The sequence below is a fragment of the Phyllobates terribilis genome, unplaced genomic scaffold (assembly GCF_046119375.1).
Source record: "Phyllobates terribilis strain yellow unplaced genomic scaffold, ASM4611937v1 Scaffold_11__3_contigs__length_659146591, whole genome shotgun sequence".
In the NCBI taxonomy this organism is placed as follows: Eukaryota; Metazoa; Chordata; class Amphibia; order Anura; family Dendrobatidae; genus Phyllobates; species Phyllobates terribilis.
The window spans coordinates 615791008-615810427 of record NW_027362771.1 but is presented as its reverse complement, the minus strand read 5'-3'; the positions used below and the strand labels follow the sequence as shown (position 1 = coordinate 615810427).

The 19420-nt window shown below is 48.8% G+C and overlaps 1 protein-coding gene across 1 annotated transcript; it reads left to right on the top strand.

Moving 5' to 3' along the window:
* Positions 1–452: 452 nt before the first annotated feature.
* LOC141167398 (zona pellucida sperm-binding protein 3-like) lies at positions 453–4193 on the top strand. The gene is made up of 8 exons (XM_073654804.1): positions 453–872; positions 1761–1879; positions 2488–2591; positions 2664–2841; positions 2909–3029; positions 3285–3376; positions 3561–3691; positions 3946–4193. Exons 1-8 carry the CDS (start codon positions 453–455, stop codon positions 4191–4193), a joined length of 1413 nt encoding a protein of 470 aa, XP_073510905.1.
* The last annotated feature ends 15227 nt before the right edge of the window (positions 4194–19420 follow it).

Here is a 19420-nt window from a genome sequence, read left to right as displayed (position 1 = left end):
GACTCCATGTAATCTTAGCCTTAAAAAAAAAAGAAAAAAAAAAAAAAGAAATTGAAGATGTGTTGCACACAAATCAGTCAAATGCAACTTACACTGAAGTCTATGGCAAGTGATTTACATGTGACTTCTGACCAGCGGCAGAAAATCTACCAAAACCCTTGTGACTTGGCATCGCAGTCATGGTAGAAGACAGGTCACAAACAATCCAACATCAGAGGAAATGACCAACTGCAATGTTCAAAGCGACACATGGACAATATAATCCTGGTCCAAACCTAAGGAGATGTGAACAAATCCCAGTGTGACTCCACCTCATTGCTGTGTCCTCACCAGGTGAGGAGAAGAAGGTGGTCAGCTGAAGGTAATGAGGTGGGATAATGGTGGTGTGATGAGGAGGGTATAAAGCTCTGCTCCCTTCACTTTCTCCTTGTGTGTCTTGTGCTGCAGTCAGGATGGAGCTGTGGGTCAGGTGGAGTTGTCTACTAGTGGTTCTCCTCTATGGATCAGACTTTGGTAGCTCCTTGGTCAGGCACCGGCGCCAGTCAGATGCTTGGTGGAGAAATTACCAGCCTGGATGGGGATCTTCTAGAGGACTTGGACAGCCTATATCTGGATTGGGGTCTTCCAGATGGGACAACCGGTATAATGGAAGAGACCATAATCTCCGAGCCCTCACTCAAGCTCCATCCTCTGTCAGTGTGCAGTGTGGTGAGGACAGCATGGTGGTGATGGTGAACAGAGACTTCTATGGGAATGGTAAGCTGGTGAAGCCCTCAGACCTGACCCTGGGCTCCTGCAGTCCTGGACAGCAGACTACAGATACTACTATGGTGTTTGACAATGGTCTTCAAGAATGTGGTAACCTCATACAGGTGAGTGCTCCATATGACAAGTGTGTGTGTGTGTGTGTGTGTGTGTGTGTGTGTGTGTGTAAACTGGATACCATGTTCAATACAATCTTTGGCCATGATGGTATAGAGCAGAGGAGGAGCTGAGAAGACTAATCAAGTTGGCAGGAGAATATTGGTCTAACATGGTGCATATAATATTTTTGATACTCCTTGAAAAAGCCATCTAGTGAAATGGCATTGGAGGTTGTGGGGCTCTGACTCTATTGTGTATGTAGATTATACCCCATATATACTTTCTGGGAATATTACTTATCCATAAGTCATCTTCCTTGTAATTCTGTACTCCCCACCACTTTTTTTTTTTTTTTTTTTAATCATGTATGTTAATAAAAATGTTTATTTTAAATTACTTATCTCCATTTGAGTTGGTTAAATATATTATGGGTAAGGCCTATTCTTTCTAGGCTTTTGGGTTATGTATTACAAGGTGTCACCACCCACTGGACAAAAGCATAAGTATAAACTTCAGAATAATTTTTCCTAAAAATCTTGTTCAGCTTCAGTCAATGCAACCCACAGGACTACATCAAGTCTCTGACCACTGATGGTGGAGATATGGGAACAGATAATGGTGTCTGAGAGAAACTGGAATCATGAGAACAGCAAGCAAGGCTGTTGCTCTTGCCTATTAACATGGCCCCATCACTGATGTTTTGTCCCATTTCTCTTCCATAAAGTGCTAAAATAAGGGGACCCTTGGGGTCTTAAATTACTCTACAGATGTACCGTAGCTTTCTCCAGGACTACTAGAAAGTTTGAGGAGCTGGTGTGCAGGAGTTAGATAACAAGCTTCTGTTACATCTGAATACATGTGTGAACCCAATGACTAACCTACTGATGATCTTCAAGATGACCCCAGACTGGCTGATCTACAACTCCAACCTGCGCTACACCCCCACCTCTTCCAGGAACGTGCCTATCATCCGGTCCAACTCTGCTGTGGTTCCTGTCCAGTGCTTCTACCCAAGGTAAGACTCTACAAATACAGGACCTGTCTGAAGAGCTCAGACTAATCAAATGTTCATTAGAAAGGATCCACAATGGAACTAGGCTATGGAGATGCCTGAAAAGCTGACCATTGGCCGTAGTGTTAATGCACCCTAATTTCAATGGTGCCTTAACCATCATGTTGTGGTTTAATGGTTAATGCATTTTTTTTTTCCATTAGTGTCATATTGGCCTTTTCCAGTTGTATAGCACCTAAAGTAGTTTAGACTCTTGTCCCCTGTAGCAACAATTGGTCCCTACAGCTGCGGTAACAGGCATCAATGCAGTTGCCTTCCAAGAAATGCAGCATAAGGAGGTATTTACTAAAGCTGACCATGGCTTATGCCACAATAACTGTCATCCCTAAGTTTATCTGGTTAAACTCCATATGTACATGGAGAGGACAAGGTTTTCAACATGCTCAAACTGCTTCTGCTGTGAGACCAACATTCACCTACACACCACTGTGTAGAATCTGGGGCCATATTTCCAAGTCTTGTGTCCAGGTCAATCTCTATTACATGACACTAACATGAATTAACAGCTGTCACTTTCCTAGTCCTTACTCTTGCAACTCTATCTTGTCTAGACATGGTAATGTGAGCAGCAATGCCATCAAGCCAACATGGACTCCATACAGCACCACAGTGACCTCAGAGGAGAGGCTGTCGTTCTCCTTGCAGCTTATGACTGGTAAGAAGCTTCCAACATTTAGGATAATGGAGCCAAGTCTTGTGATCTGTTTAATGAGTATTTTCTCTCCAGTGGACTTCAGTGCCCCCAGTTCAATACTGGTATTTCAGCTTGGTGAGAAATTGTACATAGAAGCCTCTCTGGATATCCAGAACCATGTTCCCATGATCCTGTTTGTTGACCGTTGTGTGGCCACCATTACTCCAGATGTGGACTCTAGACCCAGTTATGACATAATCTCCAACAATGGGTGAGTTATAAACATCAATACTGTAAAAGATGCAAAGAAGCCAAATCTACAACTATTTGTTCTCCAGGTGCATGATGGACAGTATGGAAGAAGATTCCTCCTCAGTCTTTGTTTCACCAAGACCTCAAGCCAACAAGCTCCGCTTCATGGTTGATGCCTTCAGGTTCACCGACCGCGCAGCTTCTACGGTGAAGATTTTTACTTGACTCATTCAGCTTGCACGAAGGCTACTAGAAGTGCTATTAGTTACCATTAACATGTTACATAGGCCATCAAGCTTGGGTTTACACAAAAAAATCAGTTGATAAAGAACCTCTAACTTATTCAAAAATGAGGGGTTTGCTTGAACAGACCAGTTGATATAACTTAAGGTGTGTGTGTTTTCACTTGGCCTTTGTTTCAATAAAAGTAAATTGCCGACTTCTGGTATTTTATTCTCCTAGATCTACATCACCTGTACCCTTAGAGCTGCTGACATCAACCAGACCCCTGATCCCATGAACAAGGCCTGCTCCTACAACAAGGCATCTAGCAGGTAAGACCCACCATACTACTGGCTGGTGTTGACCATGATAATTCAATGGTTGGTTCTTATTGACTCTCACTCTTTCAATTCCCCCCCAACAAATCCAGTTTTAAACTACCAACGTTGACCTACAAAGCTGTCCATAATGTGTCCCCCTCCATATATCTCCAAACTAATCTTTATCTCTCTTCAGTTGGACCTCTGTGGAAGGATCTAGTGGGATCTGCCAGTGCTGCACCACCAGGAACTGTGCTGCTGCTGCCGGCCAGAGAACACAATGGGGATCATCTGGAAGGCAAAGGGGATTTGGGAAGAGGGATGTTGGTGAGTCGGATGTCTCAATTGGCTATAGAATCCTCCCAATTCTGTGACTACTGATGTAGATATACTGTTCATAACAAATCAATGTTTTTGAAGCGGACTACATCTTCTGCCCAAGTGACTTTAGATGTGTAGTTTACCAGAAACTACATAGGCTAGACCTGCAGTCTACCAACCCATAACATTCAGTTTGTCTTTATGGGCACAAGCTGTTGGCGTTACTTTCAATATTTTAATTGTCTACATCTTCCTGACAGGTTCTCATGTAGAGAAACACAGCATGGCCACCCTGGGTCCCATTCTAGTAACTGGATCCAAGTCTAACCAGGTTACCGGAGCAGGAACCCTCCAAGCTTCCAGGATGAGTGCAGGACGTGAACCTCTACAGCTGTGGGTGCTGGTGGCCATTGGATCTGTCACTTCAGTAGTTGTTGCCGTTGCTCTTACTGTGGCTGGAAAATGTCTTCTGAAAAGATTGTCCCACAAAGAATCTGTGCAGCAATAAACACCATTTGAGGAATGCTTGTCTTCTAGTGATTGGATTAGAGACTAGGCAAAAGTTTCTGGATGGGTTGATGCAGTCACGATTTCCTGTAGGCATCACTTGGACAAGTCCTCAAATGAGTACTGGTCTGTTTACACACATTGGCATAAAGATGGTGACAGTATGCTGATACTAGAATAATGTCCCCATGGTGAAGTGCTACTGACAACCTTTTATTTTTTTAATATTTTTGATGCATACATGACAAGGAGAAGAAAAGTGTAACCTATATAACACCCAACAAAAATCAGTGATGTCCTTTTTAAAAGTATGGTCAAGGGGACCCAAGCTCCTCAGCAAAATATAAACAAATGGAACAAATCTACATCTTGAGTGCATAGGAGGAAAATACTGGAGTCCAGGAAGATCCACGGTCAACACAAGTGTAAAATATTTCATGTGTTAGCCAGTAGATAGTTGGGGTGTTTTGTTTTTTTTTGTAATCAGTGCTTGCCTTTTATTGGTTAACAAATGGTAAGCTTTCAAGACTACTCAAGTCCCTTCATCATGCATCATAGAACACTATGCCTTATAGAGACCTGAGAAGTCTTGAAAGTTTATTTGCCATTTTTTTTCACTCGTCTTTCTAGTGGCTATTAACCACTGACCACATGAAGAAATTCCAGAACAGACTCTGAAATGCGCAAAAAAAAAAAAAAAAAAAAAAAAAAAATCCAAAAAAATAATTACGCACTCCTCCACTTCCTATCCCAAGAGATAATTATCTTGGAGGATGCCTCAACAGCAGTTAGTGTCCCTCTACTCGCTGTGCAGTTTCCACCAGGCCGTTCCACTAGTCTGCATCTACTTGTGGGGGCATTTTAGCCTTAGGTGGTGTGGATGGTCTCTGGAGGAGTTTAACCCTGTTGGTACCTGCAGAGATTAAGTTCCTTAGGCAGTCTTTCCTACCACTCCCTGCTCAAATGTTGGCTTCTACCCATTTTATCCCTCGTCATTGCATGATCCTGTAATCTGATTCCAGTTTAAAGTCTCCAGCTTGTTTTCCCATCCTGCTTGTCCCTCCACTCCTCCTGACCTCAACTACTAACTGAACCTGTGCTGCCCGCCCCGACCTCGGATCGAGTGACCACGGTTCTGTCTTTGCCCGCCTGTGCCTCTGATCCTTCGGTCAGCTGCTGCAGGCCTAGGGACTAACCTGGAGCAGTACCTGGCAACTACCTATAGCCAAGTCTATCCTCGCCACCAGAGGCTCTAGCGAAAACCAAGTAGTTGCTTAGTCACACCACTCCAGGGTAAGCCTGGTCCACGTTGCAGTGGGTCCACACCTGCTAGCGTTAGTCCATCCAAATGTGTAAAAGGGTGTGCTATAGATGTAAAGGAGACCAAATGCAACAGACCAAGGCAGGCACAGTCAAGGAACAACTTATTTCTGATTATAGAGGGAATTTACAGTAGTTAGGAAACAACAGTATGCCACACGATAAACATACAATGAACTTTAGAATACAATTTTAATGTATACATGTCCTTCCTACAGGGGTGATGTACCCATTCCTGGGAACTACTACGTTAGCGCTTCTTGCAGAAAACCACTGGGTTTTCCCACTAGGCTGCAAGTACTACTGACAGTCTATCAAGGAACGTTGAGCTTCTTGTGTACCAACCCAGGCCGGCCCCTGTACTGTACATTATGGCTGGAAGTGACAGCCCGGCTCACTCGTGTTGTCCTCCTGGTCAATATCTCCCTGAGGATTTTTGGTGTTTGACAGCAGGTGTCTCCTAAGCCTGGGGAAGATGGCTGGGTCCTGGCTCTCGACAGGTGTCATCTAGGCTCTGGGCTTTGAAGGGTGAAGGCTCTGATCTCAACGGGAGCAGATTAGGCACTGGGTCTTGACCGGCGCAGGTCGGGTCCTTGGATTTCCCTGGGTGCTGTATGATGGCGGCTGGCATACGCTCTCCACTGAGGCCTGTCACCCTGGCTTCAGCGTTGTCTCTGGCCCACATCCACACCACTCCTCTTCTTGGTGCCAAATCCCACCATGGTTTGGCACGCAGGACTTTTATATCCTGGAACTCCATCATCCAAAGCACATGACCGGTTCCTGTACATAAACTTGCTCCCCCTGCAACTCTACTGGTGCTGGCTGGTTCCGCACTGTTTCGTCCAGCCAGCTGATTGCAGTCTTTCCTAACTAATGCCACATCACGTAGGGGCTCTTCAGGGGTACCTTCATTTTCTCTTACATAGAAGGGATTCCCCGGCGCTGTGGAGTATGTTACATAGGTTGAAAAAAGACCCAGGTCCATTAAGTTTAACCTTCCTCTACCAATTGTACATTTTGTCACTAATTTAACTGTAACCCACAATATTCTGTGCATCGAGGAAATCGTCCAGCCCTTGTATACAGCTGTTATAGTGTCAGCCATTACTACCTCTTGTGGTCGGCATTCCACAGTCTGACTATAAAGAACCCTTTCCTGTTTGGGTGCCGGAATCGCCTTTCTTCCACCCGTAATGAGCCCCCTGGTCCTTAGTGTGGTCTTTGGAAGGAATAAATCAGGTGCTAGTTCTTTGTACTGACCACACATATATTTATACATGTAAATGAGTTTTTTTTCTAAGCTGAACAGACTCAACTTCTCATCATATAAGAGGCCTCCATCCCTTGTAATAATCTAGTTGCCGCCTTTGAGCGATTACTTCTAAATATCCTTTCTAAAATGTGGAGCCCAAAACTGGATCCCATATTCCCGATGTGGCCTCACCAGTGATTTATAAAGGGGAAATAATACATTGGGATCGCAGGATTTTACTCTGCATTTATCTACATTAAATCTCATCTGCCAAGTGTTTGCCCATTCAGACATCTTATCCATATCGTTTTGTAATGTCAAGATCAGATTTTAATATCCTACATACTTTGGTGTTGTCAGCAAAAACTGACACTTTACTCTCAATCTCATCCCCAAGGTCATTAATAAAGAGGTTAAAAAGAATCGGTCCCAGTACAGATCCCTGCGGTCTCCGCTGCCTCCAGTACAGATTCCTGCGGTCTCCGCTGCCTCCAGTACAGATTCCTGCGGCCCCCACTGCTCCCAGTACAGATCCCCGCGGTCCCCACTGCTCCCAGTACAGATCCCCGCGGTCCCCACTGCTCCCAGTACAGATCCCCGCGGCCCCCACTGCTCCCAGTACAGATCCCCGCGGTCCCCACTGCTCCCAGTACAGATCCCCGCGGCCCCCACTGCTCCCAGTACAGATCCCCGCGGTCCCCACTGCTCCCAGTACAGATCCCCGCGGCCCCCACTGCTCCCAGTACAGATCCCCGCGGTCCCCACTGCTCCCAGTACAGATCCCCGCGGCCCCCACTGCTCCCAGTACAGATCCCTGCGGCCCCCACTGCTCCCAGTACAGATCCCTGCGGCCCCCACTGCTCCCAGTACAGATCCCCGCGGTCCCCACTGCTCCCAGTACAGATCCCTGCGGCCCCCACTGCTCCCAGTACAGATCCCCGCGGTCCCCACTGCTCCCAGTACAGATCCCCGCGGTCCCCACTGCTCCCAGTACAGATCCCTGCGGCCCCCACTGCTCCCAGTACAGATCCCCGCGGTCCCCACTGCTCCCAGTACAGATCCCTGCGGTCCCCACTGCTGACTATATTCTATTTAGAGAATGTACCATTTATGACGACTCTTTGTCTCCTGTCATTTAGCCAATTACTTACCCATCTGTATATAGTTCCCCCAGTTCTGGCCTCTGTAGCTTCAGTATAAGGCTGTTATGTGGTACAGTATCAAATGCCTTTGCAAAGTCCAGATAAATCACATCCGCCACATTACCAACATCCAGATCTGCACTTACCTCCTCATAGAACCCAACATGTTGGTTAGACATGACGTATTTTTCATGAATCCGTGCTGGTTATCATTTATTATATTATTCTCTGCGATATAACTCTGCAGGTCATCTCTTATGATGCCCTCATATACGTCACACACCACTGATGTCAGACTTACCGGACGGTAGTTACCTGGATCCACCTTTCTGAAATATCGGTACCACATTGGCTATCCTCCAATCCTGTGGCACTACGCATGTTACAAGAGAGTCTAATAAAATGAGATTCAGCTGTTTGTCAACTACTGCGCTCAATTCCCTCAGTATCCGTGGATGAATACCATCTGGGCCAGGGGATTTGTCAATGTTTAATTTTCTCAGACGCAGGTGTACTTCTTTTTGTGTTAGGTGTTGAACTTTGATTTTTGCCCCGTTGAAAGATCCCTGGAACAGACGGTTTGATGATGAACATGGATGAAAAGTGCCTGTTTTAATATCTCAGCCTTTTCTTTGTCCTCTATAATTATCTTGTCATTATCGTTTTTAAGGGGCCGATATCATCTGATTTTCTCTTTTTGGCATTGATGTATGTATAAAATTTTTTGGGATTTATTTTAATGTTGTTGGCAATTTGTTTCTCTGTAGATAACTTTGCAGCTTGATTTCTTTTTTACATTTCTTATTTGGGTCTTTATACTCCTGAAATGCTATTTCTGTATTCTCGGCCTTCAAGATTTTGAATGCCCTTTGTTTTTTGTCAAATTAAACTTTGCACTGTCTTATTTATTCATAATGGTTTCGACAGCACCAGATCCAGCAGATTACCTCCCCTGGTTGGTTCATCTACCAGCTGAGAGAGGTCATTGTCCTGAACTGTGGATAAGAACTTTGAATCTTCCAGTTGTGCTAAAAGCTATATGTCCCATTGAATATCTGGATAGTTAAAATCCCCCATAATAAGGACCCTATTATTATTATTTGTTACCTTTTTAATTTGTTGCAGCATTTTATCCTCTATATTATAAGGCTTGTAACAAACTCCAGTTTGCAGCTTTCCATTACTTCCATCCCCATGTACATTCACCCAGACTGACTCTACATTGTCGCTGCTCCCTCCAATCTCGTCATTGAGCACAGGTATTAATTTGGATCTTATGAAAATACACACCCCTCCACTTTTTTGTCTTTCCTGTCCTTTCTAAGGCTGTGTGCCCACGATGCGTTTTTTAAGCATTTCCGCAGCGGCAATGCTGCTGCAGAAACGCTTAAAAAACGCTTGGTAGAAGGTCTGCCATGCTCCCCAATGATAATCCCCGTGTGCTGTGCACATGATGCGGAAATTTCCGCTGCAGATCATCATTGCGGAAAAAAACGCAGCACTACCAATTATTTTGCGGAAGTGCTGCATTTTTGCCGCCATTGACTTACATTAGAACGCATGGATTACGCTTCACTAGATAAGCACATGCAGAATACATGCGTTCAATGTGCGGATGGTACCCGGGTGTGGAGGACAGGAGACTCTCCTCCGGACCCAGGTACCATAGAAACTGTAAAAAAAAGAATAAAATAAAAAATAAATGTTATACTTACCTTCTGGCGGCCCCCTCTGCGCTCCTCCCTTGCCGGCAGATTGCAATGGACTGGAGGACCTGCGCTGACGTCATAGTCATGTGACGGGTCACGCGACGCTGACTTCGGCAGGTCCTTCAGTGTACCGCTGCCGGCAGCCAGGACAGAGCGAAGCAAGACTGCGGAGGCCATCGGAAGGTAAGTGTAGATTTATTTTTTACCATTATTATTCTATTTTTTAACTATTTCTTGGTCACACTATATAAATCCATGCCGGTTGCTGGTTGCCGGTTGCATGGATTTATATAGTGTGACCAAGTTGTCAAGCACTTTCCAAGTGATGCTAAAATCGCCTGGAAAGTGCTTGTCAGTCCGCATGTGGAAATGCATGTGAAGAACGCTTCACATCCGCTTGTCCCTGGCAGGAAAAACGCATGTACAATCCGCACGAACAATCCGCACGCACAATCCGCACGCACAATCCGCATGTACAATCCGCATGTGCAATCCGCATGTACAATCCGCACGAACAATCTGCACGCACAATCCGCATGTACAATCCCCATGTGCAATCCGCACGCACAATCCACATGTGCAATCCTCACGTACAATCCGCATATACAATCCACATGTAGAATCCGCACGCACAATCCGCATGTACAATCCGCATGTGCAATCCGCATGTACAATCCGCACGCACAATCCGCATGTACAATCCGCATGTGCAATCCGCATGTACAATCCGCACGCACAATCTGCACGCACAATCCGCATGAGCAATCCGCACGCACAATCCGCATGAGCAATCCGCACGCACAATCCGCATGAGCAATCCGCACGCACAATCCGCACGCACAATCCGCATGTACAATCCGCATGTACAATCCACATGTGCAATCCGCATGTACAATCCGCATGTGCAATCCGCACGCACAATCCGCATGTACAATCCACATGTGCAATCCGCACGTACAATCCGCACGCGCAATCCGCACGTGCAATCCGCATGTACAATCCGCACGTGCAATCCGCATGTACAATCCGCACGCGCAATCCGCACGCACAATCCGCATGCACAATCCACATGTACAATCCGCATGTGCAATCCGCACGTACAATCCGCACGTACAATCCGCATGTACAATCCGCACGTACAATCCGCATGTGCAATCCGCATGTGCAATCCGCACGTACAATCCGCATGCACAATCCGCACGCACAATCCGCATGTGCAATCCGCATGTGCAATCCGCACGAACAATCTGCACGCACAATCCGCATGTACAATCCCCATGTGCAATCCGCACGCACAATCCACATGTGCAATCCTCACGTACAATCCGCATATACAATCCACATGTAGAATCCGCATGTACAATCCGCATGTGCAATCCGCATGTACAATCCGTGCGCACAATCCGCATGTGCAATCCGCATGTACAATCCGCACGCACAATCTGCACGCACAATCTGCACGCACAATCCGCATGAGCAATCCGCACGCACAATCCGCATGTACAATCCACATGTGCAATCCGCACGCACAATCCGCATGTACAATCCACATGTGCAATCCGCACGTACAATCCGCATGTGCAATCCGCACGCACAATCCGCATGTACAATCCGCATGTACAATCCACATGTGCAATCCGCATGTACAATCCGCATGTGCAATCCGCACGCACAATCCGCATGCACAATCCGCATGTACAATCCACATGTGCAATCCGCACGTACAATCCGCACGTGCAATCCGCATGTACAATCCGCACGTGCAATCCGCATGTACAATCCGCACGCGCAATCCGCACGCACAATCCGCATGCACAATCCACATGTACAATCCGCATGTGCAATCCGCACGTACAATCCGCACGTACAATCCGCATGTACAATCCGCACGTACAATCCGCATGTGCAATCCGCATGTGCAATCCGCACGTACAATCCGCATGTGCAATCCGCACGTACAATCCGCACGTACAATCCGCATGCACAATCCGCACGCACAATCCGCATGTGCAATCCGCATGTGCAATCCGCACGAACAATCTGCACGCACAATCCGCATGTACAATCCGCACGAACAATCTGCACGCACAATCCGCATGTACAATCCGCATGTGCAATCCGCACGCACAATCCGCATGTACAATCCACATGTGCAATCCGCACGTACAATCCGCACGTACAATCCGCACGCACAATCCGCACATACAATCCGCATGTACAATCCGCACGCACAATCCGCATGCACAATCCACATGTACAATCCGCATGTGCAATCCGCACGTACAATCCGCATGTACAATCCACATGTACAATCCACATGTACAATCTGCATGTGCAATCCGCATGTGCAATCCGCACGTACAATCCGCATGCACAATCCGCATGCACAATCCGCATGTGCAATCCGCACAAACAATCTGCATGCACAATCCGCATGTACAATCCGCATGTGCAATCCGCACGCACAATCCGCACGTACAATCCGCACGAACAATCTGCACGCACAATCCGCATGTACAATCCGCATGTGCAATCCGCACGCACAATCCGCATGTACAATCCACATGTGCAATCCGCATGTACAATCCGCATGCACAATCCGCACGTACAATCCGCATGTGCAATCCGCACGCACAATCCGCACGCACAATCCGCATGTACAATCCGCATGTGCAATCCGCATGTTCAATACGCACGAACAATCTGCACGCACAATCCGCACGAACAATCTGCACGCACAATCCGCATGTACAATCCACATGTGCAATGCGCATGTACAATCCGCATGTGCAATCCGCACGCACAATCCGCATGTACAATCCGCATGTGCAATCCGCATGTTCAATCCGCACGAACAATCTGCACGCACAATCCGCATGTACAATCCGCACGAACAATCTGCACGCACAATCCGCATGTACAATCCGCATGTGCAATCTGCACGCACAATCCGCATGTACAATCCGCACGAACAATCTGCACGCACAATCCGCATGTACAATCCACATGTGCAATCCGCACGTACAATCCGCACGTACAATCCGCACGCACAATCCGCACGTACAATCCGCACGTACAATCCGCATGTACAATCCGCACGCGCAATCCGCACGCACAATCCGCATGCACAATCCACATGTACAATCCGCATGTGCAATCCGCACGTACAATCCACATGTACAATCCACATGTACAATCCGCATGTGCAATCCGCATGTGCAATCCGCATGTACAATCCGCATGCACAATCCGCACGCACAATCCGCATGTGCAATCCGCATGTGCAATCCGCACGAACAATCTGCACGCACAATCCGCATGTACAATCCGCATGTACAATCTGCACGCACAATCCGCATGTACAATCCGCATGTGCAATCCGCACGCACAATCCGCATGTACAATCCACATGTGCAATCCGCACGTACAATCCGCATGCACAATCCGCACGTACAATCCGCACGCACAATCCGCATGTACAATCCACATGTGCAATCCGCATGTACAATCCGCATGTGCAATCTGCACGCACAATCCGCATGTACAATCCACATGTGCAATCCGCACGCACAATCCGCACGTGCAATCCGCATGTACAATCCGCACGCGCAATCCGCATGCACAATCCACATGTACAATCCGCATGTGCAATCCGCACGTACAATCCGCATGTACAATCCGCACGCACAATCCGCATGCACAATCCACATGTACAATCCGCATGTGCAATCCGCACGTACAATCCGCACGTACAATCCGCATGTACAATCCACATGTACAATCCGCATGTACAATCCGCACGCACAATCCGCATGTGCAATCCGCACGCGCAATCCGCACGCGCAATCCGCACGCACAATCCGCACGCACAATCCGCACGCGCAATCCGCACGTACAATCCGCACGCACAATCCGCACGCACAATCCGCACGTACAATCCACACGTACAATCCACATGTACAATCCACATGTGCAATCCACATGTACAATCCACTTGTACAATCCGCATGTACAATCTGCATGCACAATCCGCATGTACAATCCGCATGTACAATCCACATGTACAATCCGCATGTACAATCCGCATGCGTTCTTTTCTGCCAGGGAGATGCAGAAACGCTCAGGAAAAATCCGGAGCATTTCTGCATCGTGGGCACATAGCCTAAATGTAGTATAACCCTCTACGTTTGTCATCCAGTCACGGCTTTCTTCCAGCCAGGTTTCCGTAGTGCCCACCACAGAGTCTCCGCATGTACAATCCGCATGTGCAATCCGCATGTGCAATCCGCACGCACAATCCGCATGTACAATCCGCATGTGCAATCCGCACGTACAATCCGCATGCACAATCCGCATATACAATCCACATGTAGAATCCGCACGCACAATCTGCACGCACAATCCGCATGTGCAATCCGCACGCACAATCCGCACGCACAATCCGCATGTACAATCCACATGTGCAATCCGCATGTGCAATCCGCACGCACAATCCGCATGTACAATCCACATGTGCAATCCGCACGTACAATCCGCATGTGCAATCCACACGCACAATCCGCATGTACAATCCACATGTGCAATCCGCATGTACAATCCGCATGTGCAATCCGCACGCACAATCCGCATGTACAATCCGCATGTACAATCCGCACGTACAATCCGCACGCACAATCCGCACGCGCAATCCGCATGTACAATCCGCACGCGCAATCCGCACGCACAATCCGCATGCACAATCCACATGTACAATCCGCATGTGCAATCCGCACGTACAATCCACATGTACAATCCACATGTACAATCCGCATGTACAATCCGCATGTGCAATCCGCATGCGCAATCCGCACGCGCAATCCGCACGTACAATCCGCACGCGCAATCCGCACGCGCAATCCGCACGCGCAATCCGCACGTACAATCCGCACGCACAATCCGCACGCACAATCCGCACGTACAATCCGCACGTACAATCCACATGTACAATCCACATGTGCAATCCGCATGTACAATCCGCATGTACAATCCGCATGTACAATCCGCATGTACAATCTGCATGTACAATCTGCATGCACAATCTGCATGCACAATCCGCATGTACAATCCGCATGTACAATCTGCATGCACAATCTGCATGCACAATCCGCATGTACAATCCGCATGTACAATCCGCATGTACAATCTGCATGTACAATCCGCATGCACAATCCGCATGTACAATCCGCATGTACAATCCGCATGTACAATCCACATGTACAATCCGCATGTACAATCTGCATGCACAATCCGCATGTACAATCTGCATGTACAATCTGCATGCACAATCCGCATGTACAATCCGCATGTACAATCTGCATGTACAATCTACATGCACAATCCGCATGTACAATCCGCATGTACAATCCACATGTACAATCCGCATGTACAATCCGCATGTACAATCCGCATGTACAATCCACATGTACAATCCACATGTACAATCCGCATGTACAATCCGCATGTACAATCTGCATGTACAATCTGCATGCACAATCCGCATGTACAATCCGCATGTACAATCCGCATGTACAATCTGCATGTACAATCCACATGTACAATCCGCATGTACAATCCGCATGTACAATCCGCATGCGTTCTTTTCTGCCAGGGAGATGCAGAAACGCTCAGGAAAAATCCGGAGCATTTCCACATCGTGGGCACATAGCCTTAATGTAGTATAACCCTCTACGTTTGTCATCCAGTCACGGCTTTCTTCCAGCCAGGTTTCCGTAGTGCCCACCACAGAGTCTCTAGTTCATTCATTTTGTTTCCAAGACTTCTTGCATTTGCCAGCAGACATTTTATACTATTAGCACATTTGTTACTCCTTCTCAGCTCCCTACTTTCCTAGCATATCCTTGTGTGTCACCCTGGCCTGGATGCCACAAGTGTAATTAAAGCTGTGTCTGAGAGCAAGGGGGAGGTTCTCTAGTCAGGGGAACATTAGCATGCAATGCCTCCTGTCTCAGGCCAGTAGGGGGAGCTGGCTGCCCCTATAAAAGCTGGCACTGGGGGCAGGGTTAGGGAGAACTTGATGGCCTGTCTCAGCACTGAGACGTGTCTTAGCAGAGCAGGGACAGACAGTTGCACTGCACCTAAGAGGAAGTGTGGCAGGAGGAGAGCCACAAGCCAGAGACAAGAGGCGAAGAGAGCCTGTCTTGGCAAATCAGAGACTGACCTTACCAGACTTTGGTGTCTGAGGCTGGAAGGATTCCACATCCCCCAGCAGAGAACCAGTCCGCAAGGGACTGTATATTACTTGGCCTAAGAAGCCTGGAGGCCCTGCCACAACAGAAGGGACCAGCAAAGCCGTACAAGGCTGGGAGTAGAAAGGAACCCACATCGCAGGCCATACAGGCGAGAGTACACAGAAAGCTCGGAAACGTGGGCTGTTAGCCAGAAGGAGCGCAGAAAGCACGGTAGGCCTACACCCTCACCCTGACCAGGGCCAATTTCCCCATTGCTCTCACACATCCAGGTCCCCTCCTAGCTGGGACTGTTTGTGGGTCAATTTACCTGTTCTAGTAAAGACCCTGGACTGCAACCTGTTGTCTGCATGCTACTTGCTCCTCCAGCACTATCAGCACTGGGACTCTCACTACCATCACTCCCAACATCCATTATACTGCCCTGGGGCCGCACTCTTCCCGTGGGGAGTCACACTACCCTAGCTGCACACCTCATCAGCCCCAGCGGTCTGCATGCAGCGGCGGTTCCTAATAACCGCAATCCACGGGTGGCGTAGTCGGACATTATCAATAGCACATAACGGACTACCACTGGCCTGACCACCCTGAGCCACGGAACCGGGTTGCCACTACTACTCCCATCTTTCCCTATTGCCCGGATCCGAGTGCCCCACGGCCCAGGGGGCGAGTCAGCTTTGGCGTAGTCGGCAGGATTTTGTGCCCGCAACCACCGGGTACTGCGTGCCTGAAAAAGACTTTTGTAACTTACCTGTGGCGAAGTTTCCCGCCGTCCGGAGTCATTTCCCGCCATCCGGAGCCGATTCCTGCCATCAGACGCCATCTTGGACCGTTTCCCGCCGTCTTTTGCCTTCTTCCCGCCATCCGCAGCTGCTTCCCGCCATCGGACGCCATCTTCAGGACGCCGCGCGGGAAGAAGAGGGGCGTGGAAGTCAAAACCGCGCGAGAACCGAAGCTACGCCCCACGCACCGACGCTGCGCAAGGTCCTGGAAGGGAGAGAGAGCGACGCTGACGTCATCATGACACCACGCCAGGTCCTCGTCCGTAGCAGCAGCAGCGGAGCCGCGGCCTACAGAAGAGGATCGTCGGAAGGTAGGTCACGCTTAACTAGGGGGGAGTAAGATGTCGGACACAGAGGCGCCCACTACCACCAACGCAGCTGCAGCAGCGGTGATGCCCTTTTCCTTGCCCTACATCCCTGGAGCGGCCTGGCTGCCCAAGTACTCAGGGGAGCCCCATGCCCTAACTGACTTTAAGGAAAGGCTGTACAGTTTGTTCCAGGTTTACCCCCTGACAGGAACAGAAGGTCAGCATATTGACAGGGCAGTTAACTGGCGCAGCCCAAAGGGAGGTAAAATCATGGCCCACTGAGGAGAAAAGGACTGTGAAAGGTATTCTGGCCCGGCTGCTGGGTACCTTTGACACACGTACCTCCGCTGAGATTAAAATGAGGTTCTATCGATGTAAGCAGCGGGCACAGGACAGCATCAGAGACTATGCCCTAAATCTGCAGGAAGCCTTGAGGGCTATCCAACAAACTGACCCTGGCAGCGTGCAGGATACGGATAAGCTGCTAACAGAACAATTCATAGAAGGTCTGCTGTCTAGCGCCCACAGGGCCCAACTGCGCCTCATGTTCTTTCAGAACCCCGACCTGACCTTTGCCCAATTTAAGGACAGGGTCATAAGGGTGCTCCGTGAATCTGCAACCAGTGGCGCTATAAACCCCCGGTGCCCTGCTCTCACCTACCACCAGGAGGCGGCGCCCTCCTCTATGGACCCCGTGGGGGCTGATGCACAGGCCCTGAACCAAGCCCCGTCGAAAGACCTGCACCACCAAGTCCAGGAGCTGACCAGGAGCGTCGCGGCGTTGACCAGGACCGTCCAGGCGTTGCAAGTGGACCCGTCAAGACCCATCGAGCTGGCTTCAAGTCCGGAGGATGTGCCGTGGCGTCGACAGAGGAGGATCCCGTCGTTCCGAGGGAGGCCCACAGACCGCTATGCAGAGGATGGACAGCCCATTTGCCGTCGATGCAACCAGCCCGGACACATTTCCAGGTACTGTAATTTAAACGGGTCCAACCTGGGGCAGAGGGCCAACCCCCAGGCATAAGATCACCAGGCCCTTATAATTGGCGTGATAAGTACGTTGGGGGGCGCCCGGTTTTACCCGTGGTGCTGGACGGTATCCCCATGAGCTCCTTGCTGGATACTGGGTCACAAGTAACCACTATCCCTTATGTACTTTTTAAGCAGTATTGGACTGATGCTGATATCACATGGTATCCAGACAGTAACTTGAGCATCATCGCCAGTAATGGCTTATCCGTGCCGCAGATGGGGTTCAAGGAGATGACCATTAAAATTGGTAAAGTTGAACTGCCGGCACAGGGAGTGATTATTGTGGACATTGACCGACGTGAAAGTCACCCTAAAATAACTGTGGGTACTAACGTAATTGAAAATTGTCTTTCAGAGGTAATTGTAATTCTACAACAGGTGGCGGTGAATGCTAGTTCCAGCCAACAGAGAGTCCTCAACAAGGAGATAAAAGCCCTGATGAGACGGCAGCAGGTAGAACTGTCTGGTGGTGAGATCGGTAGCGTAAGACTGAGTGACACATTCCCCATTTCCATGCCTCCCAAAAGTGAAATGATGATCTGGTGTCGGACTGCAATCGGGTTGAGAGGTAGAGACTACCAAGCCATGGTAGAACCCGTGTACTCAGACAGCAGGCCCACCATTTTGACAGCCCGGGGGGTGGTTGATGTCCGTCATGGGAGGGTGCCCGTCCGCATCCTCAACATTGGGGAGAGGGAAGTACACTTACCCAGGTACGCTACACTCGCCAAACTGTTTGTAGTCGAACACAAAGCTATCAGCGCCGTGGAACCCTTGCCTCCATCTCCTCAGGCGGAGGGTAATGGCTCCCAGAAACAAAAGGAGGACTGGTGCCAGAAACTCCACGTGGGTGCTGACTCCACTCCCCTGCACCAAAAACAAGGAGTCTACCGGGTGGTACAGGAGTACGAGAGAGTCTCTAGTAAGCACCCGCTAGACTTCGGCAGAGTAAAGGGGATAGAACACCACATCCCCACAGGGAGCCACCCACCGATAAAAGAAAGACACAGACCTGTACCCCCTGCACATTATCAGAACGCCAAGGGCATGCTAAGAGAGATGAAAGAAGCTGGGGTCATTAGAGACAGCTGTAGCCCCTGGGCAGCCCCCTTGGTTCTGGTCAAAAAGAAAGACGGCACCATGAGAATGTGCGTCGACTATAGACAAATCAACCGTATCACCCACAAAGACGCATATCCGATTCCTAGAATAGAAGAGTCTTTAGCCGCACTAAAATCTGCTAACTTCTTTTCTACTTTGGACCTTACTAGCGGGTACTGGCAGGTTCCTGTGGCAGAGGCTGACAAGGAGAAGACTGCCTTCACCACCCCGATGGGACTGAGCGAATTCAACTGTATGCCTTTTGGGCTCTGCAACGCACCAGGGACCTTCCAGCGGCTGATGGAATGCTGTCTAGGGCACCGAAACTTCGAGA